Below are 18621 nucleotides of genomic sequence, written 5' to 3'. Positions count from 1 at the left end.
AACAAGAAAAAGTTTTATTTAGGAAAGCAAATTGCCATTCGTCTTCTCAATGAAATATACCTTGACTACAGTATTTGCTTCTGCCAGACAGGGTAGTCTTCTGTGTGTCTGAAAAACAAAGGGATGGTTAGGGTTTTATTAGAAAGAGAAATGTTACATATTGTTTTGAAAGAAAACTTACTACTACTAGTGAAGTTTTTGGGAGCTGGCAAGCTCTGATTGGTGGGTAAGTGATGGCAGTAGGTAAAACTGTTCTTAGAGTCACGGCAGTTCATTTCAGCAGCTACTAGGTTAAACTAGTCTTTTTTAATTTTTTTGAAACAAAGTCTCACTCTGTCTCCCAGGCTGGAATGCAGTGGTACAATCTCGGCTCATTGCAACCTCTGTCTCCTGAGTTCAAGCGATTCTCCTGCCTCAGTCTCCCAAGTAGCTGAGATTATAGGCACACACCACCACACCTGGCTAATTTTTGTATTTTTAGTAGAGATGGGGTTTCACCATGTTGGCCAGGCTGATCTCGAACTCCTGACCTCAGGTTATCCATCCCCCTCAGCCTCCCAAAGTTATAGCAGGCCATTTTGGCAGCTGGCTTGTGATATAATCTTTGGAAAGGTACTTGGTGCCCGAGTGCTTCCCCCTCCCCCCACCCGGTCTTTGACATTAATTTAGTTGAGTATGCCAAGATAATTTAAATCATGTAATTAATTTTTATTTATTCATTCTACATCTGCTAGATTTTTTTAACTCTTAGTTTGGATTAGAGTTAAAGGGAGAATCAGTAGATTAGCAGTACTTGTAAGACTTCTTGCTTTTGAACATTCAGGCCAAGTTACCCTTTTATGCCTAAGGGTTTTTTTTTTTTTTTTAAGTTTGCATATTTATTTATTCATTCGTTTGTTCATCTGTTTATTAATTCATTCTGTGACCTCATTCTTGGTCTATTTAGCAAAGCTTTTCTCAAACTCAATCTCACGCTTTCCTCTAGGATGGAGACAATATTAATATTAGACTCTGCTTCTAGTTATGCATATTATATTTATAATTGTTATAGGAACATTGATATTATCATAACCAGAGAGGGTTAGAGATCTGGGGCTTCAAAGTGGTTAAAGTAGGAATTGAAAAGGAATTAGCGTGGGTGCCCACTATACAAGATAGTGAGAGTTATTGAGAGTCAGCTGCCAAAGAACAATAGGAGAGATGGGAGCATCTTATGGACTATTGGGTGGAGTTTGTACAGCATTAGACAGCTGAGAGGAAGAAGAAGAAACTCAGTGTCCTAAATTGTCACATTATGGCATGGAATGAAAAACAGGGACTTCCTGGGGTTATATTTTCTTGCCTTTGTTATACCGCTACCTTCTAACTGGTCTCCCTATTTTTATCCATGTTCCTCTGCAGTTTATAGCTCAACATAGCTGCCAGAGTTGTTCTTTAAAAATATGTTAGATCATGTTACTCCTCTGCTTAAAACCTTCCAGCGACTCCCGTCTCACTCAGACCAAACACCAAAGTTCTTACAAAGGCTTACAAGTTTTATGATGTGGCTTCCTGTCACCCTGTAATCTTCAGTGACACTGATTTTCTTGCCTTTATTCAGTCATTTCAAGTATGCTCCTGCCTCAAGGCCTGTTTCTTAGGTTCGGGATACTGTGCCTGATTAGCTTTGTCATTTCCTTCAGGCCTTTTCTTAAATCTTCTCAGTGAAACATACCTTGACTACAGTATTTACTTCTGCCTCCTTCCTTCCCCCTCACTAACTCAAAACTGGATGCTCCCATAGGGCAGTGGGGAGTGGGGGATGGGGAAGGATTGGTTAATGAGTACTGAAATACAATTAAATAGAATAAGATCTAGTGGTTTGATAGCACAATAGGATGATTATAGTTAATAATTTATTGTATATTTCAAAATATACAGTAGAAGAGAAGATTTAGAATGTTCTCAATACAAAGAAATGATAAATATTTGATGTGATGGATATTCCAATTACCAAGATTTTCTCATTACACATTATGTGCTTATATCAGAATATTACATTTACCCCAAAATATGTATAACTATTATATATCCATAAAAATAAAAATAATAAAAAATGAACTACTGCATGGGAAATTTTTTAAAAGACTGCTTGTCTCTGGAAATTGACTGTAGCTGCTATCAAGTTGCCATCTGTTCAGTCTTCGCTTAAGTCATTAGTTTCCTTTTCTAAGTCTGGGTTGAAAGGAGCTTAGGTCATAGCCCTGTGTTCTCCAGATGCAGCAAGGTTGATAAATCAAGCATCCATCATTTTACACCCATATAATGGGAGACAGTCTGTCTCTACATTTCACCTAGGGGAAGGGGATTATGAAGCAGAACAGCAATGGAAAAAAATATCCCACAATTGTCTGTAACACTGCCATTTACTTCTTTTGTTATTCCTGTTAGCAGTAGATTAGAGTTTTCCCACCTATCTCCCATGTACTCTTAAGTACTCTTATATACTTTGGGTCTCTTTTTTTCCCTGACCTGCATTCTAGAGAGATTTCATTAGTACTGTCTTGCAGCTGTTCTCTTTTGAATTCTTTCTAACATGTATCTTCTTTATTGAGGTTTTCTTTTTTCACTGGCAATATTTTTGTGTGATTTTATTGTGGTAAAATATGTATGTAATATGAAGTTTACCATTTTAACTCTTTAAGTGTACAACCGAGTGGCATCAAATAAATTCACAGTGTTGTGCAGCCATCATCACAATTCATCTCCAGAACTTTTTCATTATCGCCAAAAGAACCTCTGTCTCTTTAAAGAGTTACTCCCCATTCTCCCTCTACCCAGCCCCTGGTCATCTCTATTCTACTTTCTGTCTCTGTGAATTTTCATATTCTAGGTACTTCATGTAAATGGAATAATAACATGTCTTTTTTGTATCTGGCTTATTTCACTAGCATAGTGCTTTCATGATTCATCCATGTTATATTATGTATTAGAATTTCATTCCTTTTTAAGGTTGAATAATATTCCATTGCACTTATATATACCATGTTTAATTTTTACATTCATCTATTGATGGACACTTGAGTGTTAATAGTTTTCATTTGCTAGTTTCCTAGTTGATGCTTTTGTATATCATTAGTTCTTGTTTTATTTGTGCTTGGTTTTATTTCATACTTTTCCCTTTCTGAAATGGAAGTGATTCTTTCATTTCTCTGAGTATCCTAAACATGTAAAAATGTTTATCTGGCCATTTCATAAAGATAATTTTATCTGAAAAGGATTTGCAGATGTTCCTCAACGTATGATGGTTTGCCTTAAGATTTTTTGACTTCACAGTGGTGTGAAAGTGATGTGCATTCAATAGAAACCATACTTTGGGTACCTGTACAACAATCATTATGTTTTTCACTGTCAGTACAGTGTGCAACAAGTTATTTGAAATATTTAACACTTTATTATAAAATAGGCTTTTTGTTAGATGGTTCTGCCAAACAGTAGGGTAACATTGTTACCCACTGTGGAGCACATTGAAGGGAGGATAGGCTAAGCTAATGGATGTTCGAAAGGTTAGGTGAATTAAATGCATCTTTGACTTCATGATATTTTCAGCTTACAAAGGGTTTCTAAGGATGTAACCCCATTGTAAGTCCAACACCATTTGTGTTATTTTTAAGCCTTTGAACATTAGAGTCTTCATACGCTGTAGAATTTTGGTTTTAGAAGTGGAAGATTTTGTTTCCCCTCTCCATTTCTCCCTCTGAGCGTATCTGTCTCGTGCTTGAGCAGTTACTGCTATCTGTCCCCTAACCTCCAGTATAGAACCAGGTCCTTCAACAGTATTTTAGAGCTTCTTTCCATCAGTGACATTGGGGCTGTGGTAGATTCTGACCCTTGGCTGAAGTGGGGAGGGGGCTGCTTGAGGTCCAGTCTCCTTAGTCCTGCAGCTTGCTAAAAACCATAGTCCCAAGTGAGGTTTAATAGCAGTTGTTGCGCCCTATGTTGGCCTTCTTTTGAGAAACTTCAACCAGTGAATCTGACCTTGGTTCCCATCTCATTTTGAGTACTTTTTTGTCCTTGTCATCCCTCTAAATTTAAGTTCCTAGTCACCAGTGCTGGCTTTTGACTCCAGAGTCTAGAAGACCTGTGATTTCACCCTGGTTCACTGTTGTTGTTTTTTGTTGTTGTTATTGTTCTGTTGCTGCTATGCTGAGATGTTTATTTTATTTTGGAGCTCAAAAATATTTATATTTTACCTATAATTGCTGTGTTTGGGGAGCTGAGGAAATATGTCAAAATAAGAACTTACTGAGCTATTTTGATAAGATGTCTGAAAAATATTTAAAGTACTATATAAAATCTAGCTGATTTTGACATTTTAGTCTAGAAACTCTTTGCTTAATTGTAAGCAATGAAAAAAAAAGATTAAGAATCAACAATAGGTACCATTTATTAAATATCCTCTATACTAACCATTTTGACACTTCACACTTAACACACTTTGGTATTCCAGATTTATAGTGGAATTATCCACTTATTTCCAATGAGAAAGGCAAGGCTTTGAGAGTTCAAATACCTTTACCAAAGTAGCATAGCTAGGAAGTGGGGAAACTAGCAGTTGAGGCCAAATTATCGTAAGTCCTCCATCTTAGAACTTTAAAATAGGAACAATCTAAGTTTTTCATAGGTCGTAATGATTAAAGTAGCTGAAGACCTAATAGATGAAACTCCAAGGAAATTATATTTTACTTTGTCTTGTGTATTATTTCTGCATTAATCTTACTAAAACACAACACTCCTTTAACATCACTCATGTTTCCCTATTTCCAGTGTCAAGTTTAAAATCTCACATCCTTGCACTGAGTGCAGAGAGGTCCAGATCCACAGCCCTGACTTGGGCAGCTGCAGCCTCCCTGGTGCAGGGCTCCTGCCTACTCCCGGCCACCAAGAGCACAGGGAGGCCCAGGTCCACAGCCCTGACTTGGGGGACTACAGCCGTTCCCAGGACTGCGGGGCTGTTGCCTGCTCCCGGCTGGTGGAACATGCAGCCCCAGCTGCGTTCCCTCACTGCCTGGGGCGGAGGTCCTTGCTAAGCCCAGGCCATTGTCCAGGGCAGGGTCCCTCGGTGGCTCTAGCACTCATCACGGGTGGCCCAGAACTCCCCCTCACCTGTATTGGGGGTCTGCCCAGGGTGGGCACCTCTGGGAGTGGATCGCAGGCCTCGGGCCAGCCATTGGGAGTAATACTGCGGGACCCATATGGGGCAGACCCTGGGGTTGTGACCCTGCGTGGGCCTGTGCAGTGAGCCTCCTTCCGAGGGAACCCAGTGCTTTCTGCAGGGTGGGCATGGCGACTGCATTGCTGGCTGGTCCCTGAAGTGAGCACCACTCTCACTTCCTGTCCCCAGTCCCCAAAGGATGGCCCCAGCACTGCCTCCTCCCTTCGCCCTCCCTGCAGCAGCGGCAGGAGAGAGCAGTGATGTGGGGACGGGGTCTGGAGCCGCAGAGGCTACAGGCCTGGGGATGGGTCCTGGGCAGGCGGCTGTGTAAGGGTGAGGGCAGTGTAGTCAGCTGCCTCCTCCAGGTAGGGCACAGGATACTCACCACAGCTATTGCTGATCCTGTAGCCGCTCCTGCCACCACCATCCACGCCTCCCCACTGCAGACGGCCTGCTGCTGCCATTACTAGCATGAATTCTCTTTATTATGCCTTGCTCATTATTTTCTCTATACCACTTTTTATAACAAAGTATAGTGTTTAGGGCTCTCTCTCCAACTCCTTGCCTTTCAGACACAACCTCTTTTAGGAACTTAACTTTCTTTATGAATCTTTATCTGACTGCAACAGTTTACAGTGAACCTCCTTCTTGAGAACATTAGATGTTATAGTTGATGTCACATATTTAGCAACTGTTTGTGCTTTATGTTTAACTTTTGTTATTAAGATTGTGATTTCCCTGATTGTTTCTATACATCTCCTAATTATCTCTACAGCACTCTTAAGATGTAGTATATAGAAATAACTTCAGAAATTGAAACTTAACAACCAGTAGCTTAAAGAAATAAAGGATATCTTCTCATTCACTTCAAATTTGTTTAGTAAGTCATTATGACTTTCTTCTCAGATATGACATTTATCACATGTATCATTAGCATATTCTTTTTCATCTGAGATCAGTATGACCTATTTCAAAAAATTAAAATAAATTAAACCATACTTACTTTCCTACTCCCAACCTTCCCAAATACTCAGCCATGCTTATCACCACAATATTTGGGGTGGGGTGGGAAAAGTGAGTCTCTTGGGCAGTGTCCTACATGGTTGGTGGAGCCGGGTGCCTAATTATTGTGCTTTCACTTTCCACTGTGGGAGAAATTGCAGCGTTAGGGTGTTTCTCTTGTTGAGCTGTGCTGCCTTGTAGGAGGAGTGATGCAGGTAAAATGAAATTTACTTCTTACCCTATTTATTGCATCTGTTCTGGATTTTTTGCCTCAGTGGTGTGCTGAAACTTTTCTGCTGGATTCCTAGACTCCCACAAAGGTACTCTTGTCCATAAGTTGTCAAAATTAATGCTTCTTGGAGGCATATGATGATAGAAGGCACCTCTTCTGCCATCTTGCTGGTGTTACCTCTGTCACATTGTACTCTTAACAAGCCCTTGATGAAAGCTTTTATTTTAATGAGCTTATAAATTTGATGTATATAGATAATGCCGTGGCATTATTTCAGGGTGACTTTTTGTAATCTACTGGAGTAAGTCACAAAAAATTAGAACACAGTAAAACCATAAGGCATAATCAGATAACTTATATATTCATTGATGCTCAATATTAATGCACTGAGTCATCTTTGAACACAGTGGTATTTTGTCAGCTTATCTTCTTGTGGAAAGAAATAATACTTGATGCTAATTTTGTGGAATACATTTTCCTGGACTTTTTTTTCAGATGGATGATACTCTCCTTGGCTAATAAGTGGGTACAAATTACCTCAATGCATCAGTATATTAAATCTTTGGTCATAGAAAGTATTTTATTAACCCTCAACATTGGTATAGACATTATAGGAATATTATCAAGTTATTCTCCCTGCTTTCAATAACTTTTCATTCAGGTCACTTGTGATAAGATCTGGAATTTTTACTGTCTTTTGAAAAGGTCCCAGTCATATCAGCTTTTGTTCATCTTGGATTTGTGAAATTATTTCCCAACTCAGTGACATCTTGCATATTTTGCCCATTTGTAGGTGGCATCATAACTGGTCTTCTCCCTCCCCACACATACTTTTCATGTCATGATTTTTTTGCATGTATTGGACCTTGACATTTCTTCAGAGAAGGGTTCATTGATCTTCTCATTATAAATTGTATCCAGCTAAAATCTCTCATTGCATTTGTATTAGTCTGTTTTCATGCTGCTTAATAAAGTCATGTCTGAGACTGGTTAATTTACAAAGAAGACGTTTAATGGACTCACAGTTCCAGGTGGCTAGGGAGACCTCACAATCACGGCAGAAGGCAAAGGAGGAGCAAAATCACATCTTACATGGCAGCAGACGAGAGAGCATGTGCAGGGGAACTCCTCTTCATAAAACCATCAGATCTTGTAAGACTTACTCACTAAAATGAGAACAGCTTGGGAAAGACCCGCCCCCATGATTCAATTACCTTCCACTGGATCTCTCCCACAACACGTGGGAATTATGAGAGCCACAAATCAAGATGAGATTTGGGTAGGGATACAGCCAAATCATATCAGTACCTTTTCGTTTCCATTTTGGATTTATCACTGTCCATGTCTGTTTGATTCGCTGTCCAGACCAAGAGCTTTTTGAAGATAGATCCTGTCCATTTTTGTTCACTGATAAATTTTTGACAGCACAGGGATTGGTATTATAGTGGATGCTGCTTATGAAGTATTCAGAGAGAATCCAAGCACCTTTCTGTTACCAGGTTCAGAATTCCTCTACCAGACTTAGAATTCCTCTACTGACATTATGTTGCAAGAAAATACAATACCAACATAAGGGAGTATGCATCAAACTTTTCAAAGTTTAATTGTCTGGGTTCCTCCCTGCCACAACCACCCCCAACATTTTTCCGGATTTTTTTTTTTTAACTAAGAGTATGAGCAAACTTGCATATAGAAAAATGTTAAAGGACATAAATAATTAAAAAATTAATCTGAGTAAGACTTGGGTAGTATCATGGTTTTTCCTTGAAGGAAAAAAGCTTAGAGACTGTTCCTTAAAAGGTGTGTTTTTAGGATAGTATTTATAGAAGTAAAATTGAGGACTTATATAGTAAAACCCAAATCTCTTTATCTTAATTCAGTTCACTCTCACTGTTGCAGTATATCATTATAAAAAGGTCTTTGATCAGTTAGATGTACTTCTTTTTTGTTTGCATGAAATTAAAATTTGAGTTAAGCAAGTAGAAAAAGGAGACTGTTTGCTGAGATTTTTTTTTTTCAGAGATAATGTGCCTGTCTTTTGTGGCTCTGGTTCTAGGCAGTATGAAACTGTGGTTCCACTTGAAGATTCCATTGTGACTGAGGTTACAGCAACTCTACAAGAATGGGCAAGTTTGTGGAAACAGTTATATGTGGTAAGTAGTTGATTACTAGTTTATAGGATCATTAAAGTTTAGTGTACCAAGTAAAAAAATTAACCTATGCTAAGTATGCAGTTTTAGATTTCCAAATATTTACAGTTTACGAAATGTATGTTCTTAATCTTTACTGAAGCATAGTAGACTGGGTTTTTTCAACCTGAAGAGAACACATTATTGTTCATATGCGTGTAGTTTCTCTGCCCCAGTCACTAAAATATGTTACATAATACCAGGGATCTTAGCTCTCTTACTCATTGTTGTGTCCCCAGATGCTTTCATAAAACAGATATTTACAGAACAAATGAACCAACTTGAGAGTTGCTTATTTTTATCTTTTGTGAACCTAATGGTGGGTATAAAGGCCAATAAATTGTGTTAACAGTTTTTAACAGCTGCTAAGCTTCAAGGATATGTCATACCTGACACTTTGCTGAGCCAACAAATTAACAGAAAATGTAATAAAATCCAGGCATGGTGGCTCACACCTGTAATCCTATGGTTTGGGAAGCTGAGGCAGGAGGATTGCTTAAGGCCAGTAGTTTAAAACCTTCTTGGGGACTATTACAAGACCTCTATCTCTACACAAAATTAAAAATTTAGTTGGGTGTGGTGGTGTGTACCTGTAGTTCTAGTTACTAGGGAGACTAAGGAGTGAGACCCTGTCTCTTAAAAAGAAAAAAAAAGTGGCCTGGCATGGTGGCTTATACCTGTAATCCTGGCACTTTGGGAGGTTGAGGCGGGCAGATTGCCTGAGCTCAGGAGTTCATGATCAGCCTGGGCAACATGGTGAAATCCTGTCTCTACTAAAATACAAAAAAAAAAAAAATTGCCAGGCGTAGTGGCGTGCACCTGTAGTCCCAGCTACTCAGGAGGCTGAGACAGGAGAATTGCTTGAACTCAGGAGGCAGAGGTGCAGTGAGCCCAGATTGTGCCACTGCACTCCAGCCTGGGTGACAGAGTGAGACTCCACCCCCCCAAAAAAGTAGTAGAAACCTAATAAAAAACTAATAAAGTTCTTAGGAAACTTCGAAAGTGGAGAGTGATAGGGTATAGAAATAATTATAATATGTATACTAAAAATAAGTGACAGGGTTTGGGCTCTGGACAAGATGGAATAAACACATTTTATTTTACTACTTCTACTAATCACACCAAAAAGCCCTGTGTAAAACACATAATTCACCTACTGAAAAACTCTGGAAGTTAGAAAAAAGAGAGTAAATTGCCAAGGGATTTTGAGGCTCAAGGATCAAATGAATTCTCTCTTTTTTCCCTTTCTTTATTTTCATATATGTTGACCTGGTCCCTAGAGAAGCACACAACTTGGAAATGCCAGTGGGTAGAAACAAACAAACAAAGGAAAATTAGTGCCAAGGAAAGCCTGTTCTCTCTAGCTGAAAGATAGCCCGAAAAGACAGAAACTTTTTTAGTCATACTTTACTGTTCTCTAAGAGAACAGCACAATAAAAGCTGTATTTCTCTCCTGTCCAAACAGGCATTTCAGCAGTGGAATCCACACCAGTGCTATTTTAAACATACTTCCTCCCCCTCCTACAGTAGCAAGGGGATACCCCTCTCCAGTGGAGCCTGTAGAATGAACTGGAAAAATGTTGGGGGTGGCAGGAAGGAACCCAGACAATTAAACTTTCACCCCCTACCCTATAGTAATGAAGTGGTGCCCCACCTCAGTGGAATATGAAGTAAGGAGGAGGTAACTTTCCATGGAAAAACCTGTGGTTGGAACTCTTGACTTCTACTCTTCTTTGTTGTGCTGTTCTCAGCTAAGCCTCTGCGCAAGACTCTGACTTCCACCCTCCCTTCCCCACCATACTGAAGAGGCAGACCATGTGGGATAGTAGCCTGTCTTCCATCCTTGCCCTGCTAAAATGAGGTAGTGTTTGTCCCCACCCAAACCCAAGCTGAGGAGATAGTAGGGTGAAGTTATGTCATCTAGGTAATACAAATGAAGGAAATCAGAAAAGCACTGCAGAGATTTTTTATAACTAAATTGACATTCAACCACAGCTCATAAAGGTGAGAGGGTTGCAGTTTTAAGCAGGTTGACTGTTTGCTAAAATAGATTATTCAAATAGGAACCAGAGTGTCATAGTATAATAATGTTCAGGATATGGCCCAAAATTACTTGTCATATGAAAAATCAGGAAAATCTAAACTCAGTGGATGCCGATATTGAGATGACACAGATGTGGAATGATCGACAAGGGCTTTTAAACAGCTTTTGTAAAAATGCTTCAACAAGCAATTACAAACACTCTTGAAACAAACAAAAAAATAGAAGACCTTAGGAACAAAGTAGAAACTATAAATAACCAAATGAAAATGATAGAACTGAAATATACAATAGCCAAAATTAAAAAAAAAATTATTCTGTGGGCTCAATAGCAGCCCATAGAAATGATAGAGAAATGAATTAGTCAATTTGAAGATAGTTCACTAGAAATTCTCCAATATAAATAATGGGGACAAAAATAGAAAAAATCAGCCCTGCTTCCAGAGATCTGTGGAACTATAACATAAGATGTGACACTATAGTCTCAGAATACTAGATACAGAGGACAGGATGTGGAGCCTATATATATATATAAATATATATATATATATGTATGTGTGTGTGTATGTATGAGTGTATATATATGTATATATGTGTGTGTGTGTGTGTGTGTGTGTGTATATATATATTTTTTTTTTTAAAGAAATAATGGCTGAAATTTTCCAATTTGGCAGAAGACATAAGCCTACAGATTCAGGAAGCTTAGTGAACTCCAAATGGGAAAACCCCAAAGAAATCCATACTTGGATACATCATAGTCCAAATTGTGAAAAATTAAAGCCAAAAAAGAAATCTTCAAAGTATATAGAGGACATAAACACATTACCTATGTCAGTAATTTGAATAACAAGTTTCTCATCAGAAAGTATGGAGGATAGGAAGCATCCCAGCATTTTTCAACTGCTAAAAGAAAAAAACAACAACAGATTACCCTGAATTGTGTATCCAACAAAAATATGCTTCAAGAATGAAGGGGTAATCAGTCCATATCAGAAAGAGGAAAGCTAAGAAAAATTGTTGACAGGAGATTGGTTCTAAAAGAATATCTGACTATAAAGGAGGTTGTTCAGAAAGAAAGGAAGTGATAACTGTATGCTTGGAGCATTAGGAATGAATAAAGCAATGGAAAGGGTAGATTAATTCTCTCTTCAGTTTTTAAAATTGTGTTTAATAATACAAAGCAAAAATTATAATATTGATATAGTTCTCAGTGTATATTCAGTTAATATTTGAGAAAACTGTTGGCCGGGTGCAGTGGCTCATGCCTGTAATCCCAGAACTTTGGGAGGCTGAGGTGGGCGGATCACCTGATGTCAGGAGTTCAAGACTTGCCTGACCAGTGTGGTGAAACCCCGTCCCTACTAAATGTAGAAAAATTAGCCAGGTGTGGTGGCGCATGCTTGTATTCCCAGCTACTCAGGAGGCTGAGACAGGAGAATCAGTTGAACTTGGAAGGCGGAGGTTGCAGTGAGCTGAGATCGCACCATTGCACTCCAGCCTGGGTGACAAAAGTGAAACTCCATTTCAAATAAAAAAAAGGAAAAGAAACCGTTTTAAAAAGTGGAGAGAGAAAAGGACATAAATTATGATAGAGTAACTACATTCCACTTTAAGTATCAAAACATTCATATTGGTAGGCTGTGCAATTACATATGTATATTGCAATCTCTAGAGCAATCATTAAAATATTACATAAGGTGATATAATAAAAAGTACTATAAGTTAAAATGGAATGCTAAAAATGTTCAAGTAACCTGTAGAAAAATAAGAAAGGGGAAGTAGAGGCAGGTAAAATAGAGGGAGTAAACACAAAGTAAATACTAAAATGGCAGGCTTAGATCCTAACATATGAATAATTACAAGATAGAGTTTAGCAGAATTGAACAATAAAACCAAACTATATGTTGTCTATATGAAACTCACTTCAAACTCATTTGTCTATATGATGCTACAGGGAGGCTAAAGGTTAAAGATAGAAAAATATGTACTAGGCATACATTCATGAAAGAAAAACAGGGTAATTATATTAATAACATGTCATTATATCATGAATAATTTTTTCCTTAAATAAAAGTAAATACTGTTAATTATACTAATTAAGAAAAATTCAATATCAGAGCAAAGAAAACTACCAGGGACAACGGGACATTAGAAAATGATAGAAGGATCAATTCACCAAGAAGACAAAATAATCTTAATTTAACAGAGTTGCAAAATAAATAAAGCAAAACCTGAAAGAACTGAATGGAGAAAAGAGAAAAAAAATCACTATTATAGCTGGGGATTATTAAGTTATTCTCTTAGTAATCAGTGTAACCACTAGGCAATAGTCATCAGGAATAAGGAAGAACTGAACAGTGCTATCAACCATAGGCTGTAATTGAAATTTATAGAATACTTAATAAAATCAGGTTACGGATTCTTTTCAAGCAAACTTGTTCATTCAGCAAGATAGACAATATCTTAGGTCATAGAACAAATCTTAACAAGTTTATAATAATTGATGTCATACAAAGGATATTGTAACCATAATGGAAACAAACTAGAAATCAGTGACAGGAAAAACAAAAAACAGGAAAGCCTTAAAAATTAACCCACTAGTAAATGATCTGTGTCAAAGAGGAAACTATAAGAGAAACAAAAGATATATTGAAGTGAATTTAATGAAAATATATTACAACCAGTGGGATACTGCTAAAGCAGTGTTGAGAGGGAAATGCATGCTTTACTTCCTAATAATAGGAAAAGAAAGCAAGGTTTCAAATCAGTGATTTCAGCATCTGCTGTACTGCAAGAAACTAAAAAAGGACTCCAGCCTGGGTGTCACAGTGAGACTCTGTCTCAAAAAAAAAAAAAAAAAAAAAAAAAACGAAAGAAAAAAAAAAAAAAAAAAAAAAAAAAAAAAAAAAAAAAAAAAAAAAGCAAGCAGAGCAAAAATTAATGAAATTAAAAATAGAAAAGCAATAGGGAAAATCAAAGCAAAAACTGGTTTTTGAAAAGATTAGTAAAATTGATAAACACATAGCAAAACTGAAAAAGAAAATTAGAGAAAATACTAACTACCAATATGTCAAGACTAAAGAAAGAGATATCACCACAGACGTCACAGACAGTAAGCAGGCAAAAAGAAAATACTATAAACAACTTTATGTACATAATTCTTGAAAACCATAAATTGCCAAAATTCACCGAAGACAAAATAGATAATCTGAAAATCATGCAACGGTTAACATAATTGAATTTATAATTAAGATCCTTCCAAAAAGAACCATCCAGGCAAATAAATAACACTGGTTTTGTACAGTCTTTTAGAAAATGGATGAGGAAGGAATACTTCCTAATTCATTTTATGAGGCTATTACCTTGATATCAAAATTAGACAAAAACAATACAAAAAGAGAAAACTATGGTGTATTTCTTATGACTGTAGACACAAACATTTCCAATAAGATATTAACAACTGGATTAATATATAAAAATAATATACCATAGCCAATGGGGCTTATTCTGGTAATGGAAGAATAGTTCAGTACTTGAAAATCAATTAGTGTAATTCATTGTATTAACATTCTAAAGAAGAAAAATCACCTGATGACATTAGTTAATTCAGAAAAGCATTTTAGAAAATTCAACACTCATTCATGATAAAAACTGTCAGTAAACTAGCTGTAGAAGCAAATTTCCTCAGCTTGATGAAGGATATTTATAAAAACCCACAACAAATATCATAGTGATGAAGATTAATTCTCTCTTCAGTTTTTAAAATTGAACAAGGCAAGAATGTTTTCTCTCAACACTCGTATTCAACATAGTATTAGAAGATTTAATCAATGGAGTAAAGAAGAAAATGAGACATATACAGATAGAAAGGAAGAAATAAAATTCTTCTTTGCAGATTATATGGTTGGCTACATTGGAGATCCCAAGGAATCTACAAACAAGAAGACACTAAAGTTTAAAAAGAAACCTCTTAGAATTAATATGCAAGTTTGTGGTTGCAGATATCCAGACACACAGACACACACAAAATTATATTTCCACAAATAACAGTGAATAATTGAAAACCAAAATTTAAAACACAGTGCCTTTTATTAGTTGTTCAAGAAAAAACGAGTCCAGGCACAGTGGCTCATGCTTGTCAATACTTTGGGAGGCTGAGGCAGGAAGACCACTTGAGCCTAGGAGTTTGAGATCAGCCTGGGCAGTATAGCAAGACCCCATTTCTACCAAAAAAAAAAAAAAAAAAAAAAAAAAAAAAAAAAAAAAAAAAAAAAAGAAGAAGAAGAAGGAGAAAAATGAATGGGGATAAATCCAACAGAACATGTACAAGTTCTGTATATTGAAAACTATAAAATGCTAATAAAGTAAAAAATACCTAAGTAATGGAGAGGCAGTGTGCTCATGGATTAGAAGACAGATATTAAAAAATATTTGTTCTCTCCAGACTGCTGATCTATATATTTAATGTAATTCCTAAAATAGTCCTGGCAGGATTCTTTTGGATATAGACAAGCTGATTCCAAAATTTATAGGGAAAATTGAAATTTTTTTTTAATTAAAAATAAAATTTCTAGGGGAATGCAAAAGAACTAAAATGGTTAAACAATTTTGAACAAGAATAATAAAGTTGGAAGAATCACTCAAGCTAAATTTAACACTTACTGTACAATAATCAAGGTAGAGTGGTACTGCCAGAGGGAAAGACACTTAGATTAAGGGACCAAAATAGAGAACTGAGATGTAGATTCACACAAGTATGCACACTGATTTTTGACAAAGGTACAAAAGCAATTAAGTAGAGGAAAGATAGTCTTTTCAGCAAATGGTGTTGGGTATTCATAGGCAAATGAAAAAAAAAAAAAAAGAAAGAAACCTGCCTAAATCTCATCCTTTTAATTTATTTTTTTATTATTTTTTTCCCGTTTATTTATTTTATTGCATTTTAGGTTTTGGGGTACATGTGAAGAACATGCAAAATTGTTGCATAGGTACACACGTGGCAGTGTGATTTGGAGGATATGTGGCTAGCCAGTAAGCACATGAAAAGATTTTTCACGTCATTAGCCAATAGAGTAATGCAAATAATTGATACAATGAGATACTAATATGTACCTGTTAGAAAGACTGAAATAAACATTACTGCCAATACCAAGTGATAGCAAGGATGTGGATCTGGATCTCATACATTGCTGGTGAAAAATGGCAAAGCCACTTGGAGAAAAATTTGGACTTTTTAAAATGAAGTTAAACATATAGTTAACATATGACGCAGCCATCACATTTCTGTCTGTTTATCCTAGAGAAGTGAAAGCTTCTGTTCACATAATAGCTTTTACATGGATATTTATAGAAGCTTTATTTGTAATAGCATAAACTAGAAACAATCCTAATATCCTTCAGTAGGTATGTAGAAGAATAAACTATGGAATACTACTTGGAAACTAAAAGGAGTAGATGATGAATACATCCAGCAACTTACAGTGATTGATCTCAAGGGCATGATGCTACTTAAGAAAATGTAACTTCGAAGGGTTGCATATTCTGTGATTCCATTTATATAACATTCTCAAAGTGACAAAATTATAGCAATTGAGACAGATTTGTATTTGCCAAGAGTTAAGGTTGAGGTCAGGGTGTGACTATTAAGGCTTAATATGGGTTTCTCTTTATGGTGATGGCACAGTTAGTTCTGAATTCTGATTGTGGTGATAGCATTCAAATTTGCACATATGATTTCTTTGTAAAGGAGTTAATAATATTGTAACAATGTCAGTTTCTTGGTTTGACAGTGTACTGTTGATATATAAGATCTTACCAATGGATGAAGCTGGATAAATGGTATATGGAATTCTCTATATGTTTTTGGCAAGTTCTGGTGAATATCCAACAGTCACACATACCAGAAGTTTAAAAAGGAATGTTTGCCATATGTTTAGTAATTTAGGACAAAAATTGTCAATATGATTGACATTTTCTTCCTGATATCACATTCCATATGAACAAAGTTAAGTTTGAAGCATCATGGAAAGAAATAGCTTGTTTGTGACATAGATGATCACAAAAATTTTTGTTAAAACTAAAAACTTTTCCTAATAAAAATAAATAATAGTTTTCTACATTTTTAGCATGAATTATCCTATTCTATTATGAATAGCTATTATGCTGTGCTATTATTTATGCATGAGATTTTAACTATGATTGACAGTGTTAACTAAATTGACCCCAAAAACTGTAACATAAATTAGAAGAATTGTTTTTGGATTTGATGTTAATGCTACAGCATTAACATAAGAGTGTCTGAATTTATTTGGCTGTAGTTTTGAAACTGATAAGTGCAGAATAAATTATCTATAAAGTCAAATTATTCTAAAAGAGATGAACTAATTTTGTTACTGTGAATGTGAATATTAAAGGAGAAGCATTTTTTTTTTCTTTTGGAAAGCTTTTAGGTATGTTTGAAGTAACTTTTATATGTTAACCCACTTTTTCAATTACAAATTTACTGAAATAAAAACATAAATATTTGTGATGAAAATTTAGCATTTGAAGTGAGATGTGCTGTAAGTATAAAATACATACTGGAGTTTTAAGACTTAGTACAAAGAAATGAATGGAAAATATTCCATTAATAATTTGTTATATTGATTATATGTTGAAATGGTGATATTTTGTACATATTAGATTACATAAAATATATCAATAATATTTAAGAAATAGGCCATATATTTAGAATATACTTTGTTGAGCCCATAAAGGAAAATAATTTCTAAAAATTAGAATAAAGTCCCTAGGGAAAATTAGTTAGCAACTTAAAAAAATAATGCTAAAGATAAAAGTATAGAGATCAATAAAAGATTAGTGGTTACCAGGGATTGGTGGGTAAATGGGAATGGATGAATAGACAGACCACAGAGGATTTTTAGGGCAGTGAAAATACTTTGTGCAATACTATAATGGTAGATACAAATGTACATGTATATTATGCATTAGCAGTTTGTAAAATTGAGACCAATAATTTTAATAAACAACCTAACAAGTTGGTATTATTCTTAAATCATAGTAACTATATGAAATAGGAACTATACGCATTTTACAGATACACTATTAGTCTCCTTAATTTTTCTTTATTCTTCAAAAAGAGAAGCAAATTTTCAGTAAATCTGATTAACTGAAAAGAGGGCTTTGTTGTTGGAGAGTGATATATTTCATATGATTCTTATGTTAATTCATTAAAAATACAATTGATGAGGAATTTATTAATTTCATATTGAAGATATATATCCAGCATATATTGAATGCTTGTGTGTATTCTTCATATTTTACATTTTACATATTTTTTTTTTTTTTTTGGCAACATGGACTGGCTCTGTTGCCCAGGCTGGAGTATAGTGTTGCAACCTTGGCTCACTGCAATCTTCATTTCCCAGGTTCAGGTGATTCTCCTCCCTTAGCCTCCTGAGTAGCTGGGATAACAGGCATGCACCACCACATCCAGATAATTTTTGTATTTTTAGTAGAGACAGGGTTTCACCCTGTTGGCCAGACTGGTAACGAACACATTATCTTTTTTTTTTTCCCATTCATTTATTTTATTGCATTTTAGGTTTGGGTGTACATGTGAAGACCATGCAAGATTGTTGCATAGGTACACACGTGCCAGTGTGATTTGCTGACTTCCTCCCCATCACCTACATCTGGCATCTCTCCCCTTGCTGTCTCTCCCCAACTCCCCACCCCGCACTGTCCCTCTCCTATTTCCCCCTAACAGACCCCAGTGTGTAGTGCTCCCCTCCCTGTGTCCATGTGTTCTCATTGTTCAACACTCGCCTATGAGTGAGAACATGCGGCGTTTGATCTTCTGCTCTTCTGTCAGTTTGCTGAGAATGATGGTTTCCAGGTTCATCCATGTCCCTACAAAGGACACAAACTCATCGTTTTTGATGGCTGCATAATATTCCATGGT

The 18621-nt window shown here is 36.1% G+C and overlaps 1 protein-coding gene across 6 annotated transcripts in view; it reads left to right on the top strand.

The window, feature by feature from the left end:
- Window positions 1–18621, top strand: part of DOCK3 (dedicator of cytokinesis 3) — a 682827-nt gene that overhangs the window by 263593 nt on the left and 400613 nt on the right. For all 6 annotated transcript variants that reach the window (XM_017497238.2, XM_017497162.2, XM_017497072.2 and 3 more), the window contains exon 5: window positions 8485–8581. In XM_017497238.2, coding sequence (XP_017352727.1) covers window positions 8485–8581 — 97 coding nt within the window. The remainder of the gene's footprint in view (window positions 1–8484; window positions 8582–18621) is intronic.

The sequence above is a fragment of the Cebus imitator genome, unplaced genomic scaffold (assembly GCF_001604975.1).
Source record: "Cebus imitator isolate Cc_AM_T3 unplaced genomic scaffold, Cebus_imitator-1.0 Scaffold0, whole genome shotgun sequence".
In the NCBI taxonomy this organism is placed as follows: Eukaryota; Metazoa; Chordata; class Mammalia; order Primates; family Cebidae; genus Cebus; species Cebus imitator.
Note: the sequence above shows the minus strand (reverse complement) of the source record. Positions and strands in the feature narration are given on the sequence as shown.